This window comes from Eleutherodactylus coqui, chromosome 2 (genome assembly GCF_035609145.1).
Source record: "Eleutherodactylus coqui strain aEleCoq1 chromosome 2, aEleCoq1.hap1, whole genome shotgun sequence".
NCBI lineage: Eukaryota > Metazoa > Chordata > Amphibia > Anura > Eleutherodactylidae > Eleutherodactylus > Eleutherodactylus coqui.
The window spans coordinates 179,467,502-179,485,000 of NC_089838.1; the positions used below are offsets into that span (position 1 = coordinate 179,467,502).

General features: G+C 45.3%; 1 protein-coding gene across 1 annotated transcript in view; it reads right to left on the bottom strand.

The window, feature by feature from the left end:
• Positions 1-17,499, bottom strand: part of CACNA2D1 (calcium voltage-gated channel auxiliary subunit alpha2delta 1) — a 640,389-nt gene that overhangs the window by 20,460 nt on the left and 602,430 nt on the right. Inside the window, exon 34 of the mRNA XM_066592011.1 lies at positions 14,213-14,268. Coding sequence (XP_066448108.1) covers positions 14,213-14,268 — 56 coding nt within the window. The remainder of the gene's footprint in view (positions 1-14,212; positions 14,269-17,499) is intronic.

Here is a 17,499-nt window from a genome sequence, read left to right on the forward strand (position 1 = left end):
TTTTTTGCTGTTACTATTATAAGAATACTATGATCAAATGGTTATATATTCCCGGGGCAGAATAGTTACACTGACATGTCTCCACTACATATGTCATATCTTTGAATTGTACTCATTGTTGTCCTTTGGCTTTTTGTATACAGCATGTGTAGTTTCCCTCAGGTCTCTTACTAGAGCCAAGTGATATTATTACAAATTGCTCCAAGGATACAGTTTAAATCACCCACAGATTTGGGGCTATGTAAGAACATATCAGTTTCCTCAAATTTCAACATGTACTTCTCTGACCTTCACTTAACAGCTGCTTTGATTTCCTATACTACCACATTGCACTGAGGTCTCTGTTAACTTAAGAATCACAGTGTAACCCGGGAAGAAGCAGACTGTAAGTTACATAAGTAGTAGCCTGTATTATTCATTATTTGTGTAGGCCAGATGATGCACTTTCTGCTCTGTACAGCCATCTACTATTATTTAAAAACAAATTTAATGACGTTGAGGACTATGTCAACTTTTACAACTATTTTCTATTGTTCCAATACATCTAGAATAAAGCAATATTTCCTATATACTTATTTTACTAATGTATATAGCACACACATATTTCAGAGCGCTGTACACAGACCCACATTGGGCCCTGTCTTCATGGGGGCTCACAATCTAATTTCATCTGTATGTTTTTGAAGTGTGGGAGGAAACTGGAGTACCCAGAGGAAACTCATGCAAACAGGAGGAAAACATACAAACTGCATGTAGATGTTGCCCTTGGTTAGATTTGAATCTCTATAACTAAAAGTGTCCATATTAACAGACTACACACTGTATTCTGATCATTCAGCCATATTGGCATCCATCTGTTTCCTACTTGTTTCCAACCTATCAAATGCAGATTAGTAAGAATTAGGCCTTAGTCAGACGGGCGTTTTTTCGCGCGATTTGCGCATATATAGAACCAATGGTTCGCTATGGTATCAGTCACATGTCCACTTTTTATGCGGATATGCGATAAATTATAGGACACGACGATTCGCAGATCGCGCCTATCTGCGTTCGGCGTTTTATGTGCGCACCAAAATCATTTACTGCAGCTAGCTGCGTTTTTTTCGCCGGCCAGTCTAAGTTTCATGCGCATTTTGGTGCGCACGGCGATTTTTCTCCGGTCAGATGGGCGTTTTGCTGCGACGATTAACGCGGCTAGGTGTAGATTTTTCCCGCGATTTTTCACCCCCGGTCACGCGATTTGCGCATGCGTATCCGTCATGCGATCCGCAAATCGCGTGAAAAAACGCCCGTCTGACTAAGGCCTTAGTGGAAAAAGGGAAGGACGATTGCCCATGTTACCATGCAGTCACATAGGTGTTCTCAGAGGCTATAGATCCAAAATTATACATTTTTTAAAATTTGCATTATTACGAGTTCTTATTTTATCTTTTTAGATGCATTGGAGCGATACAAAAATAAGGTTGTAAAAGAGGACATAGCTTCTAAAAATAAAAATGATAAAAACACTGTGTCGATAAGTCTTTAAGATAAACTCTTAATCACTAAAGGTGCATTTACACACACATATGATCGCTTAAAATTCGTCAGAAACTGACAGTTTGGAGCGATCATTTTGCATAGGTACTAATGGGCTAATTAGCCCTTTAGTACTTCATTGCATGTATTTAGAGAACAGCAGGTAATCTGTTCTCTAAATACATCACGATTGTTCTCCAGCGGGACAGCGGCTGTTAACAGCTGTTAAAGAATGTTATCAGCGCCGCCCACGGAGCGTGCGATCCGTCTTATCTTATCATCCTGAAGGACGATGATTTTATGCGGACCTGAAGTCAGCGATGGACAAAAAGTGCACGGTAAGTGCATGATGGGCACACATTTACACACAACGATTATCACTCAAAAATGGCTTTTTTCGAGCGAATTTTGAGCGATAATCATTGTCTGTAGAAGGCCTTATACATAGACCAATTCTCTGTCTATTATAATGAGCGCCAATCAACAAACAGCACTTCGATTGGTGCTCTTTATTGCCATTTACATGAGAAGAACAGTAGTAGGGAGATAGACGATCATTAAAACTGTTATCCATCCTCATTCTGATAGCATTCATTTACATCAAATCCAACTGTGTACACAGGGGGTGGGGGTGGGGACGAAGTGTGATATGCTTGACACATATGATTGCTCAATTGTCGGCTGATTACAGGTATATTCAGATGGGCTGATGATCTCCTAAATGAATGTTTGCGTGAACACTCAAGCCTGATCATAGGCCTGTGTATAAGAGTAACTTTGATTTTTTTTAATGTACAAAATAGGTGATTCTAAGTATTGTTGCAATATGTTTTATTAATCGATTATGTACATTTTTCCATCAAAACCCCTCTTGTGCTATGCAGCTAGGTAAAGGGTAAAGACGTTGCTAGGGAAATGTGTATTCACCTAACTGCATAGCAGAAGAGGGCGCTCCAGCTGTCTGCAGAAACATCTGTTCTCACTATAACATTTTATTAATGAAGCTTGCTTTACACATTTTATTTAGCCTTCCAAATATAATCTTTTCTTCTGTGCCCCATATTTGCCCCCAGTGCTGTATACAGTATATCTCTTCTGTCTCCGCTGTTTTAATTTCCCAGTGGAGTGCTGTTTATGGAAAAAGCTGTTCTATGCTTTAGATGGCTTCTCTCCTTCACAGCGTGCCTGCTCCCTGCTGGATTCGGTGTACCGTCAGGGTCTCAGTGCATCAGGTTACGGTACTATATGTCACCACTTGATGCACTGAGATACAGAAAGGGCATTGGGCATGGCGGGAAATGGGCACGATGTGAAGGGGAGAAGCTAGAAAGGCTTCTCCATACACATAGCTCCGCTAGGGGAGGAAAAAGCAGTGGAGGCAGAAGAGATATACTAAACACATCGCTGGGGACAGATATAGGACACAGAAGAAATGATTATGTTTTAAGGCCGAATAAAAACTAGAAAGAAGCTTCATCACTGGTCAACATTGAAATCGTAACTGACTTAAAAAGGTCCTAATCTGTAGTATTATGGTGTGCTGAACACGAATATGACCATGAAAATTTTTTATTGGCTCTCATTTTGAAGATATTTCATATAATTCAGTTTCTGTGTTTCACAGTGTAAATTTATCCAGTAGGACTGTAACAACATCCTTACAGTTACTTACAGTTTAAGCCAGATAGCAACCGTTTTCTTACAGGACCTGTGATGATGTCACCATCATGTGCTCAGTCACTGTCTCTGAGCTCATTACATCATGCTGTCCACATGAAAGAGACATACTATAACTTAAAGCAGCTACTGAATTCCATTGAGTATAACAAGTACAGCTGGCACCTCAGTGGTGATTTGAAGGTAGTTGCCCTTTTAATGGGACTGCAGCAGGGACAAACAAAATACATGTGTTTCCTATGTGAGTGGGATAGCTGAGCAATGGAATTGCACTACTTGAGGAGGGAATGGACTCGTAGACAAAATATGGCAGTTGAAGAGAAGAATATCCAGCACCCAGCTCTGGTCATGGCTCATAAAATCCTGCTACCACCCCTTCACATCAAACTAAGCTTGATAAAGAACTTCATGAAAGCTATTGACCGGACTTCGACAGCTTTCCCATACCTTCATGAAAAATTCCCTCGACTCGGCGAGGCAAAGATTAAAGAGGGAGTTTTTGTGGTTCCTCAGATTCAAGGACTCTTCAAAGATGACCAGTTCAACAACTTGCTGCCGAGTGATGCGAAGCAAGCATGGAATGCTTTTCGCCCAATGTCTTCAAACTTTTTTGGGAACGTTAGGGCAGAAAACTACAAGGAACTAGTACAAGACATGCTGATGCAGTATTAGAAACTTGGCCGCAATATGTCTCTAAAGATCCACTTCCTTCATTCCCATCTGGATTTCTTTCCAGACAACTGTGATATGGTTAGTGATTAGAGATGAGCGAACGTGTTCTTAACGAACACTTACGCACCCAGACACCGGCTTATCCGAGGACTTCAGTGTCCGCGCGTAAGTATTCGGCCGGCGCCGGGCGGCGGGGGGAGGTGCGGCGGCGCGGGCGGCAGCAGCGGGGAACAGGGGGGAGCCCTCTCTCTCTCCCTCTCCCCCCCACTCCCCGCCGCACCCCCCCGCGCTGCCACGGCGACCCCCGAACTTTTTTCGCCCGAGCACGGAATTGCTCGCAAAGTTCGGTGCTCGGGCGAAAAGGGGCGGAGCCGAACACGTTCGCTCATCTCTATTAGTGATGAACATGGCGAACGTTTTCATCAAGATATCGCAAAAATGGAACAAAAATAGCAAGGAAAATGGTCCACTACCATGCTGGCTGACTACTGCTGGACACTACCATGGTGGCTGACTACTGCTGGACACTACCATGCTGGCTGACAACTGCTGGACACTACCATGCTGGCTGACTACTGCTGGACACTCCTGAAATGCTCTTATACAAGAGACAGGCAAATAAATCTAAGACATACTCTGTGACTTCTCGTACTCAAAAGAAAAATTTCCCCTGCGCTCTGGGTTCCAGCAACAATAAAGGACACAATGTCCGCAAGATAACTTTAAATGATTTATTCCTTAAGTTGCTACGCGTTTCTGCGGGATAACCCGCTCTCTAAAAAGTATCTCACAGTTTTGAAAATTGTTTTGTGTGAGTAGGCGCTGATCGCTGTTTTTTCTATACTCTGTGACTTGATATTTTACAGGTATTAACCAGAGGCCTATTACTATTGGCATGCATTTCGTGATGTAAACAATTATTGCAGATTACAAAAAAAAGAGAGGCAATTTTGCGTTTTGACTGTAATATTCATGTTGAGCACATAAAAATTTATTGACCAGTTATAATGGGAACAGCTGTGTCTGCAGCTGCACTATTGAGGACAGTGCAGGTACAGCTGCAGCTTTCTCTTCTGCTGTGCAGTCGGGTAAATAGAGATTTCTTTAGCAACTTTCTATTCTAGCAATATCGTCACCTAGCTGCATAGCAGAGGTGGGGTTGTGAAGGAAAAATGAACAGAATAGATTAATTAAACATGCTTAGAATTGACTATTCTGTACATCTGGTAAAAAAAAAGAATAAATAACATTTACACTTTAGGATGATTGTACGAAATAAAATGTTTTACGGCAAAAAGAAGTAGATATAGAAGTAAGTATGTAAAATACATGATTACTTCAGAGTTATGCTGTGTTCTAACTACTAAGAATAGAATTGATAGAAGTCCAAAATGAATGTAAAAGGAGAAAATGTTGGGTAAAGACTAGAGATGAGCGAACGTGTTCGTCCGAGCTTGATATTCGTGCGAATATTAGGGTGTTCGGGATGTTCGTTATTCGTAACGAACACCATGCGGTGTTCTGGTTACTTTCACTTCCTTCCCTGAGACGTTTGCGCGCTTTTCTGGCCAATTGAAAGACAGGGAAGGCATTACAACTTCCCCCTGCGTCGTTCAAGCCCTATACCACCCCCCTGCTGTGAGTGGCTGGGGAGATCAGGTGTCCGCCTAATATAAAAGTCGGCCCCTCCCGCGGCTCGCCTCAGATGCCTGGTGAGTTAGATGAGGGACAGTGCTGTTTGTACCGGAGCTGCTGTAGGGAAAGAATTGGTAGTTAGTGTAGGCTTCAAGACCCCCAAAGGTCCTTATTAGGGCCACTGATAGCTGTGTGTTGGCTGCTGTTAGCAGTGGCAATTATTTTTTTTTCTCAAAATCGCCTCTGCAGAGCGTTGCACCCGGCATTAGGGACAGAAGTGTTGGATAGGCAGGGAGAGTGTTAGGAGTGAGTGTAGCCTTCAAGAACCTCAACGGTCCTTTCTAGGGCCATATTTAACCGTGTGCAGTACTGTGCTGGCTGCTGTTAGCTGTGCTGCATATTTTTTTTCTTCTCAAAATCGCCTCTGCAGAGCATTGCACCCTCCATTGATACTGCAGGGAAAGAATTGTATAGGCAGGGCCACAACACAGTTATTATTCATTGAATATACGCAGTGCGGCCTTTTGCTTGTAAAACAACTGAAAAAAATTGTATTTGTCCAGCCTCTGTCCGTCCTAAGGGCTGTGGACACGTGTGAGCTGCGTGAACAACGTTGAAAAATCAGACGCACCCAGCTACGCTTTACTGCTGGCTTCGCCATTTGCTTTCCTTAATTGGGAAAAAAATACCTGCTCTGCCAGAGTTATAATAACTCTGCTACCCTCACGTTCTGTGACACATTAGCAGGGACACAGCACAGTTATTAAACTTCTCATGTTCATTGAATATACGTAGTGCTGCCTTTTGGTGGAAAAAAACTGAAAACAAATCTATTTGTCCAGCCTCTGTCCGTCCTAAGGGCTGTGGACACGTGTGAGCTGCGTGAACAACGTTGAAAAATCAGACGCACCCAGCTACGCTTTACTGCTGGCTTCGCCATTTGCTTTCCTTAATTGGGAAAAAAATACCTGCTCTGTCAGAGTTATAATAACTCTGCTACCCTCACGTTCTGTGACACATTAGCAGGGACACAGCACAGTTATTAAACTTCTCATGTTCATTGAATATACGCAGTGCTGCCTTTTGGTGGAAAAAAACTGAAAACAAATCTATTTGTCCAGCCTCTGTCCGTCCTAAGGGCTGTGGACACGTGTGAGCTGCGTGAACAACGTTGAAAAATCAGACGCACCCAGCTACGCTTTACTGCTGGCTTCGCCATTTGCTTTCCTTAATTGGGAAAAAAATACCTGCTCTGCCAGAGTTATAATAACTCTGCTACCCTCACGTTCTGTGACACATTAGCAGGGACACAGCACAGTTATTAAACTTAGATTATTCATTCACTAGAGGCAGTGGGGCCTTTCGTTTTCCAAAAAGGGAAAAAATTATATTTGGCCTGCAGTCTTGCGCCAATTTATTTCCTGCCTGTGAAATCAAATCACTGGTAATACAGCATGCTGAGGGGTAGGGGTAGGCCTAGAGGACGTGGACGCGGCCGAGGACGCGGAGGGCCAAGTCAGGGTGTGGGCACAGGCCGAGCTCCTGATCCCGGTGTGTCGCAGCCGACTGCTGCGCGATTAGGAGAGAGGCACGTTTCTGGCGTCCCCACATTCATCGCCCAATTAATGGGTCCACGCGGGAGACGGTTATTAGAAAATGAGCAGTGTGAGCAGGTCCTGTCCTGGATGGCAGAAAGTGCTTCGAGCAACCTATCGTCAACACGCAGTTCTGCGCCGTCCACTGCTGCAAATCCGAATCCTCTGTCTGCTGCTCCTCCTTCCTCCCAGCCTCCTCACTCCACTACAATGACACCTGCTCAGGAGCGGGAACACTCCCAGGAACTGTTCTCGGGCCCCTGCTTAGATTGGGCAGCAGCGGTTCCTCTCCCACCAGAGGAGTTTATCGTCACTGATGCCCAACCATTCGAAAGTTCCCGGGGTCTGGGGGAAGAGGCTGGGGACTTCCGCCAACTGTCTCAACAACTTTCTGTGGGTGAGGAGGACGATGACGATCAGACACAGTTGTCTTGCAGTGAGGTAGTAGTAAGGGCAGTAAGTCCGAGGGAGCAGCGCACAGAGGATTCGGAGGAAGAGCAGCAGGACGATGAGGTGACTGACCCCACCTGGTGTGCAACGCTTACTCAGGAGGACAGGTCTTCAGAGGGGGAGTCAAGGGCATCAGCAGGGCAGGTTGCAAGAGGCAGTGCGGTGGCCAGGGGTAGAGGCAGGGCCAGACCGAATAATCCACCAAGTGTTTCCCAAAGCGCCCCCTCGCGCCATGCCACCCTGCAGAGGCCGAGGTGCTCTAAGGTCTGGCAGTTTTTCACAGAGACGCCTGACGACCGACGAACAGTGGTGTGCAACCTTTGTTGCGCAAAGCTCAGCCGGGGAGCCAACACCAACAGCCTCACCACCACCACCATGCGCAGACATATGATGGCCAAGCACCCCACAAGGTGGGACGAAGGCCGTTCAGCACCTCCGGTTTGCACCCCTGCCTCTCCCCCTGTGCCCCAACCTGCCACTGAGATGCAACCCCCCTCTCAGGACACAGGCACTACCGCCTCATGGCCTGCACCCACACCCTCATCTCCGCTGTCCTCGGCCCCATCCAGCAGTGTAGTTCAGCGCACCGTCCAGCCGTCGCTTGCGCAAGTGTTCGAGCGCAAGCGCAAGTACGCCGCCACGCACCCGCACGCTCAAACGTTAACCGTCCGCATAGCAAAATTCATCAGCCTTGAGATGCTGCCGTATAAGGTTGTGGAAACTGAGTCCTTCAAAAGTATCATGGAGGCGGCGGCCCCGCGCTACTCAGTTCCCAGTCGCCACTACTTTTCCCGATGTGCCGTCCCAGCCCTGCACGACCACGTCTCCCGCAACATTGTACGTGCCCTCACCAACGCGGTTACTGCCACGGTCCACTTAACTACGGACACGTGGACAAGCACAAGCGGGCAGGGCCACTACATCTCCCTGACGGCACATTGGGTGAATTTAGTGGAGGCTGGGACAGAGTCAGAGCCTGGGACCGCTCACGTCCTACCCACCCCCAGAATTGCGGGCCCCAGCTCGGTGCTGGTATCTGCGGAGGTGTATGCTTCCTCCACTAAAGCACCCTCCTCCTCCTCCTCCTCCTCCTCCTCTGTCTCGCAATCAAGATGTGTTAGCAGCAGCATGTCGCCAGCAGTCGGTGTCGCGCGGTGTGGCAGCACAGCGGTGGGCAAGCGTCAGCAGGCCGTGCTGAAACTACTCAGCTTAGGCGATAAGAGGCACACGGCCCACGAACTGCTGCAGGGTCTGACACAGCAGACCGACCGCTGGCTTGCGCCGCTGAGCCTCCAACCGGGCATGGTCGTGTGTGACAACGGCCGTAACCTGGTGGCGGCTCTGCAGCTCGGCAGCCTCACGCACGTGCCATGCCTGGCCCACGTCTTTAATTTGGTGGTTCAGCGCTTTCTGAAAAGCTACCCACGCTTGTCAGACCTGCTCGTAAAGGCGCGCCGGCTCTGCGCACATTTCCGCAAGTCCCACACGGACGCTGCCACCCTGCGCACCCTGCAACATCACTTTAAGCTGCCAGTGCACCGACTGCTGTGCGACGTGCCCACACGGTGGAACTCTACGCTCCACATGTTGGCCAGGCTCTATGAACAACGTAGAGCTATAGTCGAATACCAACTCCAACATGGGCGGCGCAGTGGGAGTCAGCCTCCTCAATTCCTTTCAGAAGAGTGGGCCTGGTTGGCAGACATCTGCCATGTCCTTGGTAATTTTGAGGAGTCTACCCAGGTGGTGAGCGGCGATGCTACAATCATTAGCGTCACCATTCCTCTGCTATGCATCTTGAGAAATTCCCTGCAAACCATAAAGGCAGCTGCTTTGCGCTCGGAAACGGGGGCGGGGGAAGACAGTATGCCGCTGGATAGTCAGGGCACCCTCCTGTCTATTTCTCAGCGCGTACAGGAGGAGGAGGAGGAGCATGAGGAGGATGAGGAGGAGGGGGAAGAGACAGCTTGGCCCGCTGCTGACGGTACACCGGCTGATTGCCTGTCATCCTTTCAGCGTGTATGGCCTGAGGAGGAGGAGGAGGAGGAGGAGGATCCTGAAAGTGATCTTCCTAGTGAAGACAGCCATGTGTTGCGTACTGGTACCCTGGCACACATGGCTGACTTCATGTTAGGATGCCTTTCTCGTGACCCTCGCGTTGCACGCATTCTGGCCACAACGGATTACTGGGTGTACACACTGCTCGACCCACGCTATAAGGAGAACCTGCCCACTCTCATTCCCGAAGAGGAAAGGGGTTCGAGAGTGTTGCTATACCACAGGACCCTTGCGGACAAGCTGATGGTAAAATTCCCATCCGACAGCGCTAGCGGCAGAAGGCGCAGTACCGAGGGCAAGGTAGCAGGGGAGGTGCGGAGATCGAGCAGCATGTACATCCCAGGCAGTGCAACAGTCTTTAAGGGCCTGGCCAGCTTTATGGCTCCCCACCAAGACTGTGTCACCGCTCCCCAGTCAAGGCTGAGTCGGCGGGAGCACTGTAAAAGGATGGTGAGGGAGTACGTAGCCGATCGCACGACCATCCTCGGTGACGCCTCTGCCCCCTACAACTACTGGGTGTCGAAGCTGGACACGTGGCCTGAACTAGCGCTGTATGCCCTGGAGGTGCTTGCTTGTCCTGCGGCTAGCGTCTTGTCGGAGAGGGTGTTTAGTGCGGCTGGGGGAATCATCACAGATAAGCGTAGCCGCTTGTCAACCGACAGTGCCGACAGGCTAACACTCATCAAGATGAACAAAGGCTGGATTTCCCCAGACTTCTGTTCTCCACCAGCGGACAGCAGCGATACGTAAGCAATACGTAGGCTGCACCCGCGGATGGAAGCTACGTTCTCTCTCACCATCCAAAACGGGGACATTTCTGCTTCATCAATCTGTGTCTAATATTCCTCCTCCTCCTGCTCCTCCTCCTGAAACCTCACGTAATCACGCTGAACGGGCAATTTTTCTTAGGGCCACAAGGCTCACTCAAATAATTTTTCTAAACAATTTTTAAAAGTTTCAATGCTCTTAAAAGCGTTGAAACTTTAACTTGAACCAATTTTTCGTTACACTGGGCTGCCTCCAGGCCTAGTTACCACTTAAGCCACATTAACCAAAGCAATTAATGGGTTTCACCTGCCCTCTTGGCTGGCCATGGCCAATTTTTGGGATGTACATTAGTACTGTTGAAACAGCAATTTTTGTGGGCCCTCGCCTACAGTGTAATCAAATAAATTTTTAGCCCACCTGCATTAAGCACGACATTACTACCTCAGCTGTGTTGGGCAATGCAATGGGATATTTCTATGTACCGCCGGTGGGTTCCAGGGAGCCACCCATGCTGTAGGTGCACACTGAGTGTAACCTACATGTGTCCACTTGTAAAGAACCCCAGTCTGACTGGGGCATGCAGTGTGGGCCGAAGCCCACCTGTATTACGCACGACATTACTACCTCAGCTGTGTTGGGCAATGCAATGGGATATTTCTATGTACCGCCGGTGGCTTCCTGGCACCCACCCAGGCAGTGGGTCCACAGGGAGTGTAACCTACATGTGTCCACTTCTAAAGAACCCCAGTCTGACTGGGGCATGCAGTGTGGGCCGAAGCCCACCTCTATTACGCACGACATTACTACCTCAGCTGTGTTGGGCAATGCAATGGGATATTTTTGTGTACCGCCGGTGGGTTCCAGGGAGCCACCCATGCTGTCGGTCGACAGGGACTTCACAATAGGGAGTTGTACCTGCCTGTGTCTATGAATTAAAAAGCCCGGTCTAACTGGGGCATGCAGACACCTTGACAGAATGAATAGTGTGTGGCACATAGGTTCCCCATTGCTATGCCCACGTGTGCAGCTCCTGATGGCGGTGGCACAGGATTCTATTTCTCATTGCTTCTGTACAGCATTGTGGGCTATCGCCCCGCCCCTTTTAAAGAGGGTCGCTGCCTAGCCGTGCCAACCCTCTGCAGTGTGTGCCTGCGGTTCCTCCTCATGGCAGACGCACTTATAAATAGACATGAGGGTGGTGTGGCATGAGGGCAGCTGAAGGCTGCGCAGGGACACTTTGGTGTGCGCTGTGGTGGTGGTGGGGGGGTTGGGCAGCATGTAACCCAGGAGAAGTGGCAGTGGAGTGTCATGCAGGCAGTGATTGTGCTTTGTTGGAGGTAGTGTGGTGCTTAGCTAAGGTATGCATTGCTAATGAGGGCTTTTCAGAAGTAAAAGTTGTTAGGAGGGGGGGGGCCCACTCTTGCCGCTATTGTGGCTTAATAGTGGGACCTGTGAACTTGAGATGCAGCCCAACATGTAGCCCCTCGCCTGCCCTATCCGTTGCTGTGTCGTTCCCATCACTTTCTTGAATTGCCCAGATTTTCACACATGAAAACCTTAGCGAGCATCGGCGAAATACAAAAATGTTCTGGTCGCCCATTGACTTCAATGGGGTTCGTTGTTCGAAACGAACCCTCGAACATCGCGGGAAGTTCGTTCCGAATAACGAACACCCGAACATTTTGGTGTTCGCTCATCTCTAGTAAAGACATAAATATAAACACATACACAAATATTCCACATGTGAATGTTATACACAATACAAAGTTTGCAAAATACTATGCTTGTACTTGACATCTTAGTACGCCACAGTACATTTATATTGTGTATTTAAGCAAATCTGCTAGTGTATGAACTGTTTTCCATTTCAGTATACAGTGACCTGAATAACTCCCAAACTTCTCTGTGTTAATAAATAAGAAACAGAGATAAATTATACTTCACTGATAAGTGTATAACTGCTTTACCTCACAAGTGCCTACTGTACTCTTAATACTGTACTTAAATGACCAGACAAATTAGAAGTCACTTGAAAGATTTGCGGTACCTCAGAGGAAAGTGTCTCTTAAATCATTTTTTTATCCTAATCCACAGCAATAAATCATACTTTAGACAAAACAGATCCTGTGTCTTGTGCATTGTCTAGAAAAATATATTTTAGCCACTTACAGTAAATGTAGTTAATGGCATATACAGCTGATATCAAAAATGATATAAAAGTAATAATAATCTTTACATAGTGCCAACATACTTAGCAACATTTTACAAACCAAAGTGTTTATGAACATAAAAGATATTACATACAATATTACTCTACTAAACAATTTGAACAATATGGGTGATGGCCATGTTCGGAAGAGCTTACAACAACCTATAAGGTAAAATAAGAAAAAGCAGCGGAGACTAGATACAACAGTTCAGGATTTAGCATATGTTTAAATGCAGTCACTACATATAAGGGAAATACCAGCTCTACACACTGATCACAGGTGATGTTGTCTCTGATTGGTGTTGTCCGTTTCTGATTTTCTTATCTGGGCTGAGTCTACCATGATGACGTCTCTTAGCCATGACTCATCTGTGACAGACACCCCATCCGGTTCCTATTACCTCATCTTAAATTCCCAATTAAATAATAGTTCCTCTATGTTCTTGATGCCCTCACAAAGTAACAGTGCCCATCTGTGGTCTGCAAAGCAACAATGCCCATCGGTGGCCTGCAAAGTAACAGTGCCTCCTCTGTGGTCCCAAAAGTAATAATGTCCCCTTTGTAGTTCCACAAGGTAATAGTGCATCTTATGTGGCCCCACATGATAGCAGTGCCTCATATATGGCCCCTAGAAAGTAATAGTGTACTCTCTGTGACCCCAAAAAGTAATAGTGCCCTCTCCTCCAGATATGAGGGAGGAAGATATAGGGCTGTGCAGAACTGTGAAGAGCTTTATGGAAGACAGTGCTGAGTTTAGGGTGTATTCTAAAGTGTATGGGCAACCAGTGCATTGAATGATATAGGGTAGAGGTATCAGTGTAGCAGCTGGGGAAAAATATACGCATGGCTGCTATATTTAGGATAGACTGGAGACAGGAGAGTTTCATGAAGAAAAAAACTATTTGTGACGAATTACAGTAGTCAAGAAGAGAATGAATCGAGGCAGCGATAAGATTTTGTGCTGTTTCCACAGTAAAAAGAGGTCAGATTCTGAAGGTGAAATTTTGAGGTGCAAGTGACATAAGTGTGTAAATGGTTGAATATAGAAAGTGAAGGAAAGATCTGAGTTAAAGCTTTCGCCAGTGCAGCAGGCATGCTACCCAGAGATTGTGATTTTTGACACAGACTGAAATGGAAATATCAGCTTTAGGAAGGTTGGGAAATGGCACATTTACAGGGGCACTCCAGTGCAGGGGAACTGCGACACAGTTCCATTTAATTAAACGGAGCTGAACTGGTGTTCCCTGTAGAGCTGGTCGACAAGAGCACAGATGTAAATAGAAAAACACTATGGGGATGCAGCACTAACTCAGGATTGCAACCCCTTCATTCTAAGGACCAGTGAGGTTCTTAGGGGTGATGGCGAAAGTCCAAGAGGTCAGACTCCCACTGAACACAAATGGCATATCTTTACAATATGCCATAATTAAGGAGATGGGAAAAACCCTTCAATTATTAAATATCGCAATTATGAAATAATATGAAACATTTGGAAAGAGGCAAACACTTTCCCAACACATTAGGCAAAATGAGCCATGCTTATTTCATAGCTATAAATACATCAAGAATCTACTGTAGCACACAGTAATTTATACCAATAAAGAGAAATAGCAGTGAAAAGCACACATACCTGCCTCATTGTACTTTGGGAAAGTAAGAGTCAATAACAACTGCTGCAATAATGACCTGAAATAAATGTTTATTAATAAATACATTAGTAATGTCAATAAAAAATAACTATTCAAGAAAAAAATAATTTATTGTAGTGTTGGAGGTAACATGCCTGTGTGCAACTGGTTACAACATGGTTCACTTCTTGACTGAAGATCATAAACTTATGGAATAGGCCGAAGTGCCCAGGAATTTTTATTATATTGCTGGATGTACTGAACTATGAACTACAGCAATGGGTAGGATGTCAAATGAAGAAGTTAAGCAAAAATAACATTTTCTTATATAGCCTGAGAAATCTTTGTGAAATGCGTAAAAGGACCACCTGTTATGTAATATTTATGGTGCTTCTTCTTTTGTCACCTCACTATTCATTCACAAATACTTTATTAGGCTAATAAACTTGGGTACAGCCCTAGATATCTAATGCCAAGACGGAGGGGGAAATTATTAGGACCAGCATTTGAAACACTGGTCTTAAAGGGGCATTTCCATCTTGGGAATACTATTCCAATGTGTTAGAAATCGCAAAACAATGCACTGCAATATCTACAATAACCAAGAGAACTGAGCATTTTGGAAATAAAAATCTTATTGGTGGGTGCATTGTTTTGTGATTTTGAACACATTGAAATAGAATTCCTAAGATGGGAATACCTCTTTAGTAAAATTTCCACAAGTGCACAATGCACTTAAATACAAAGAGACATATAATTCTTCATGTAATAGGTGCATCTTACCTCCTTTGTGTGCCTACATAGAAATGTATGCCAGGTCCAATTTGGCGTACATTTCTGGTGTAATTTACACATAAATATATTAGTCCGAGGGTAGCCACACCCCCTCCCAACAAGCCATGCCCATTTTTTTGAAAAGTATTGTGGAAGACCAAAAAGAAAAAAAATCACAAAATTTTAGCTCAGTCAAACTTTGCGCAAATGTGGCAACATTTTTACATTAGAAACTAGCATAAAAGTCAATATAAATAAACCCCAAAGTGTATAAAATGTAAGTTGAACCATAAAAAGTGTTTTTGGATCCATGCTTGAAGTGTGCAAGACTTGTTCTCTCTTAGGCCTTAGTCACACGGGCATTTTTTCCCGCGATTTGCGGATCGCATGACATGTCATTCAGCTGAGAGCTGCCCCTGATTGGCCCTGTGCTGAGCCAATCAGAGGCAGCACTCACTCACCCATTCATGAATTCATGAATGGGTGTGAGTGAGAGCTGCCTCTGATTGGTGAGGCTGTGACCAATCGGAGGCAGCTCATTCAGCAGGCGGGGATTTTAAATCCCCGACTGCTGAATACTACAGAGAGCAGTTCAGGAGAACTGCCGCCGGCCGCGGCTGAACTCCGTCTGCCGGGACCAGGTGAGTATATATATATTTTTTATTTTTACACATTTCTGGATGAATTGCAGGGAAGGGCTTATATATTTAAGCCCTTCCCGAAAGTTCATCCCGCGCTCGCCGGCAGCCCATTGCTTTCAGTGGAGCCGGCTGTATTGCCGGCTCCATTGAATTCAATGGGCAAACATCGTTCTTCTCTGCCACAGCTGTTACAGCTGTGGCAGAGAAGAATGATTTGTCTAGTATATGTTCTCAATGGGGTCGGCGCTGCTGCTGCCGGCCCCATTGAGCACATATAGAGAAGAGAACAGGAATCGCAGATCGCAGATAGGTGCGATCTGTGATTTCTGTCCTATAATTTATCGGACGAGCGCATAAAAAACGCTCATGTGTCCAATACCATTGCAAAGCAATGGTTTTATAAAATCGCCGGACGCATGCGCAAATCGCGCGAAAAAACGCCCGTCTGACTGAGCCCTTACTCTCACCCAAGCACCGGAAAGTCTAAGAATTTGAAGTGTTGAAGTCTGTTCTTATCTTGTTTCATCCTTAATTCGCAACCTCAGTGAAGAGTGCGTGCAAGATTGCAGGAGTGAAATTAGGTTACCTCCTAAAGGCTCTTTCACTTGGGATGACTGGCAGGCACTTCAGCACCAGGCAGTTGTTCCAGCAATAATCGCTCCTGTGCTTTTACACATGGGCAAGCATCGTTCACTGAATGGAGGCAAAGCGGGCTTTAGACCACTCCGGCTACCTGCCTCCATTCACAGTAAACCGGCCATCATTCATAGTTGAATGACAGCCTGTTTATACAGGCCGATCGTTGTTTGATTTTTATGCCTGGAGAAACTGAACACTAAATGAATCCAAGCGTTTACACTAAAAGATTATTGCTCAGATTCCAGTGATCCAGCAAGAATCTGAAGGATGATTGGCCCAACTAAAAGGGTCCTTACAGTTGCACCCACATTACAGGCTGTAAATGTGTCTATGTGACAATCCTTAAATAAATGAATACATGTATTTCTCATTGTAATTAGTTATTTGGAATTTTCAAAATTATAGTAAAATTGGGGAAAAAGCAACTGATGATTAAATATAAAATAACTTATCTCCAATCCGCCACTGCTCCTGGTTTCGCTTGAGGTTTTTTTTTGAGAAACTGCAGCAGTGATGTGTTTGTATACACATGTGACTGCTACAGCCAATCACTGACTAGAGCAGTGTTGCACTATAAACAGAGAAATCATGTGTATATACAGAACGGAACATCACTGCTCCAGCTAAATAAACAAAGAATGGCAAAGAGGTCAAGGACCACAATACTGGATATGCAGGGGAACAGAGAAGTGAGTACGATTAATATTTTTATTTTTAATTATCTGCTGCCCTCTCCCCAGTTTTACTACAATTTGGAAAACCCCTTTAAAATTTTGTTGACTTTTTTTGCCTGAACTATTTTACTATTCACCTGTACGTGAATATGTGGCCAACTGTATTACGCATGAACAGGCCACTGGTGTACTCAGATAAATTGAAACAAAGAATATTTATTACTTATTAGACAGAAACAATAAGTCAGGAACTAGTAGCAACTAGTTTAATTTATCCTGTGGTAACATGGTATAAAAAAATTTGTATAAGAAAAAGTATTAAGAAACACTTAACTTACTGAAATTTTAATGAACTGCTAACATTAAAATATTTTGTATACTATTTTTTTGGTATACTAAATATTACAGGCATAGGTTGTGCCTGTAATTGTTCTTCAATAGTGTAGTTGTATCAAAGGTAATGGGTGTTAAATAAAGGGGCTGTTTCATAAAAACCATCCCACTTCAAAAATAAAGCTGCTCTAGCAACCATCTGATCAGTCTTTAGAAACCTCATTGTTA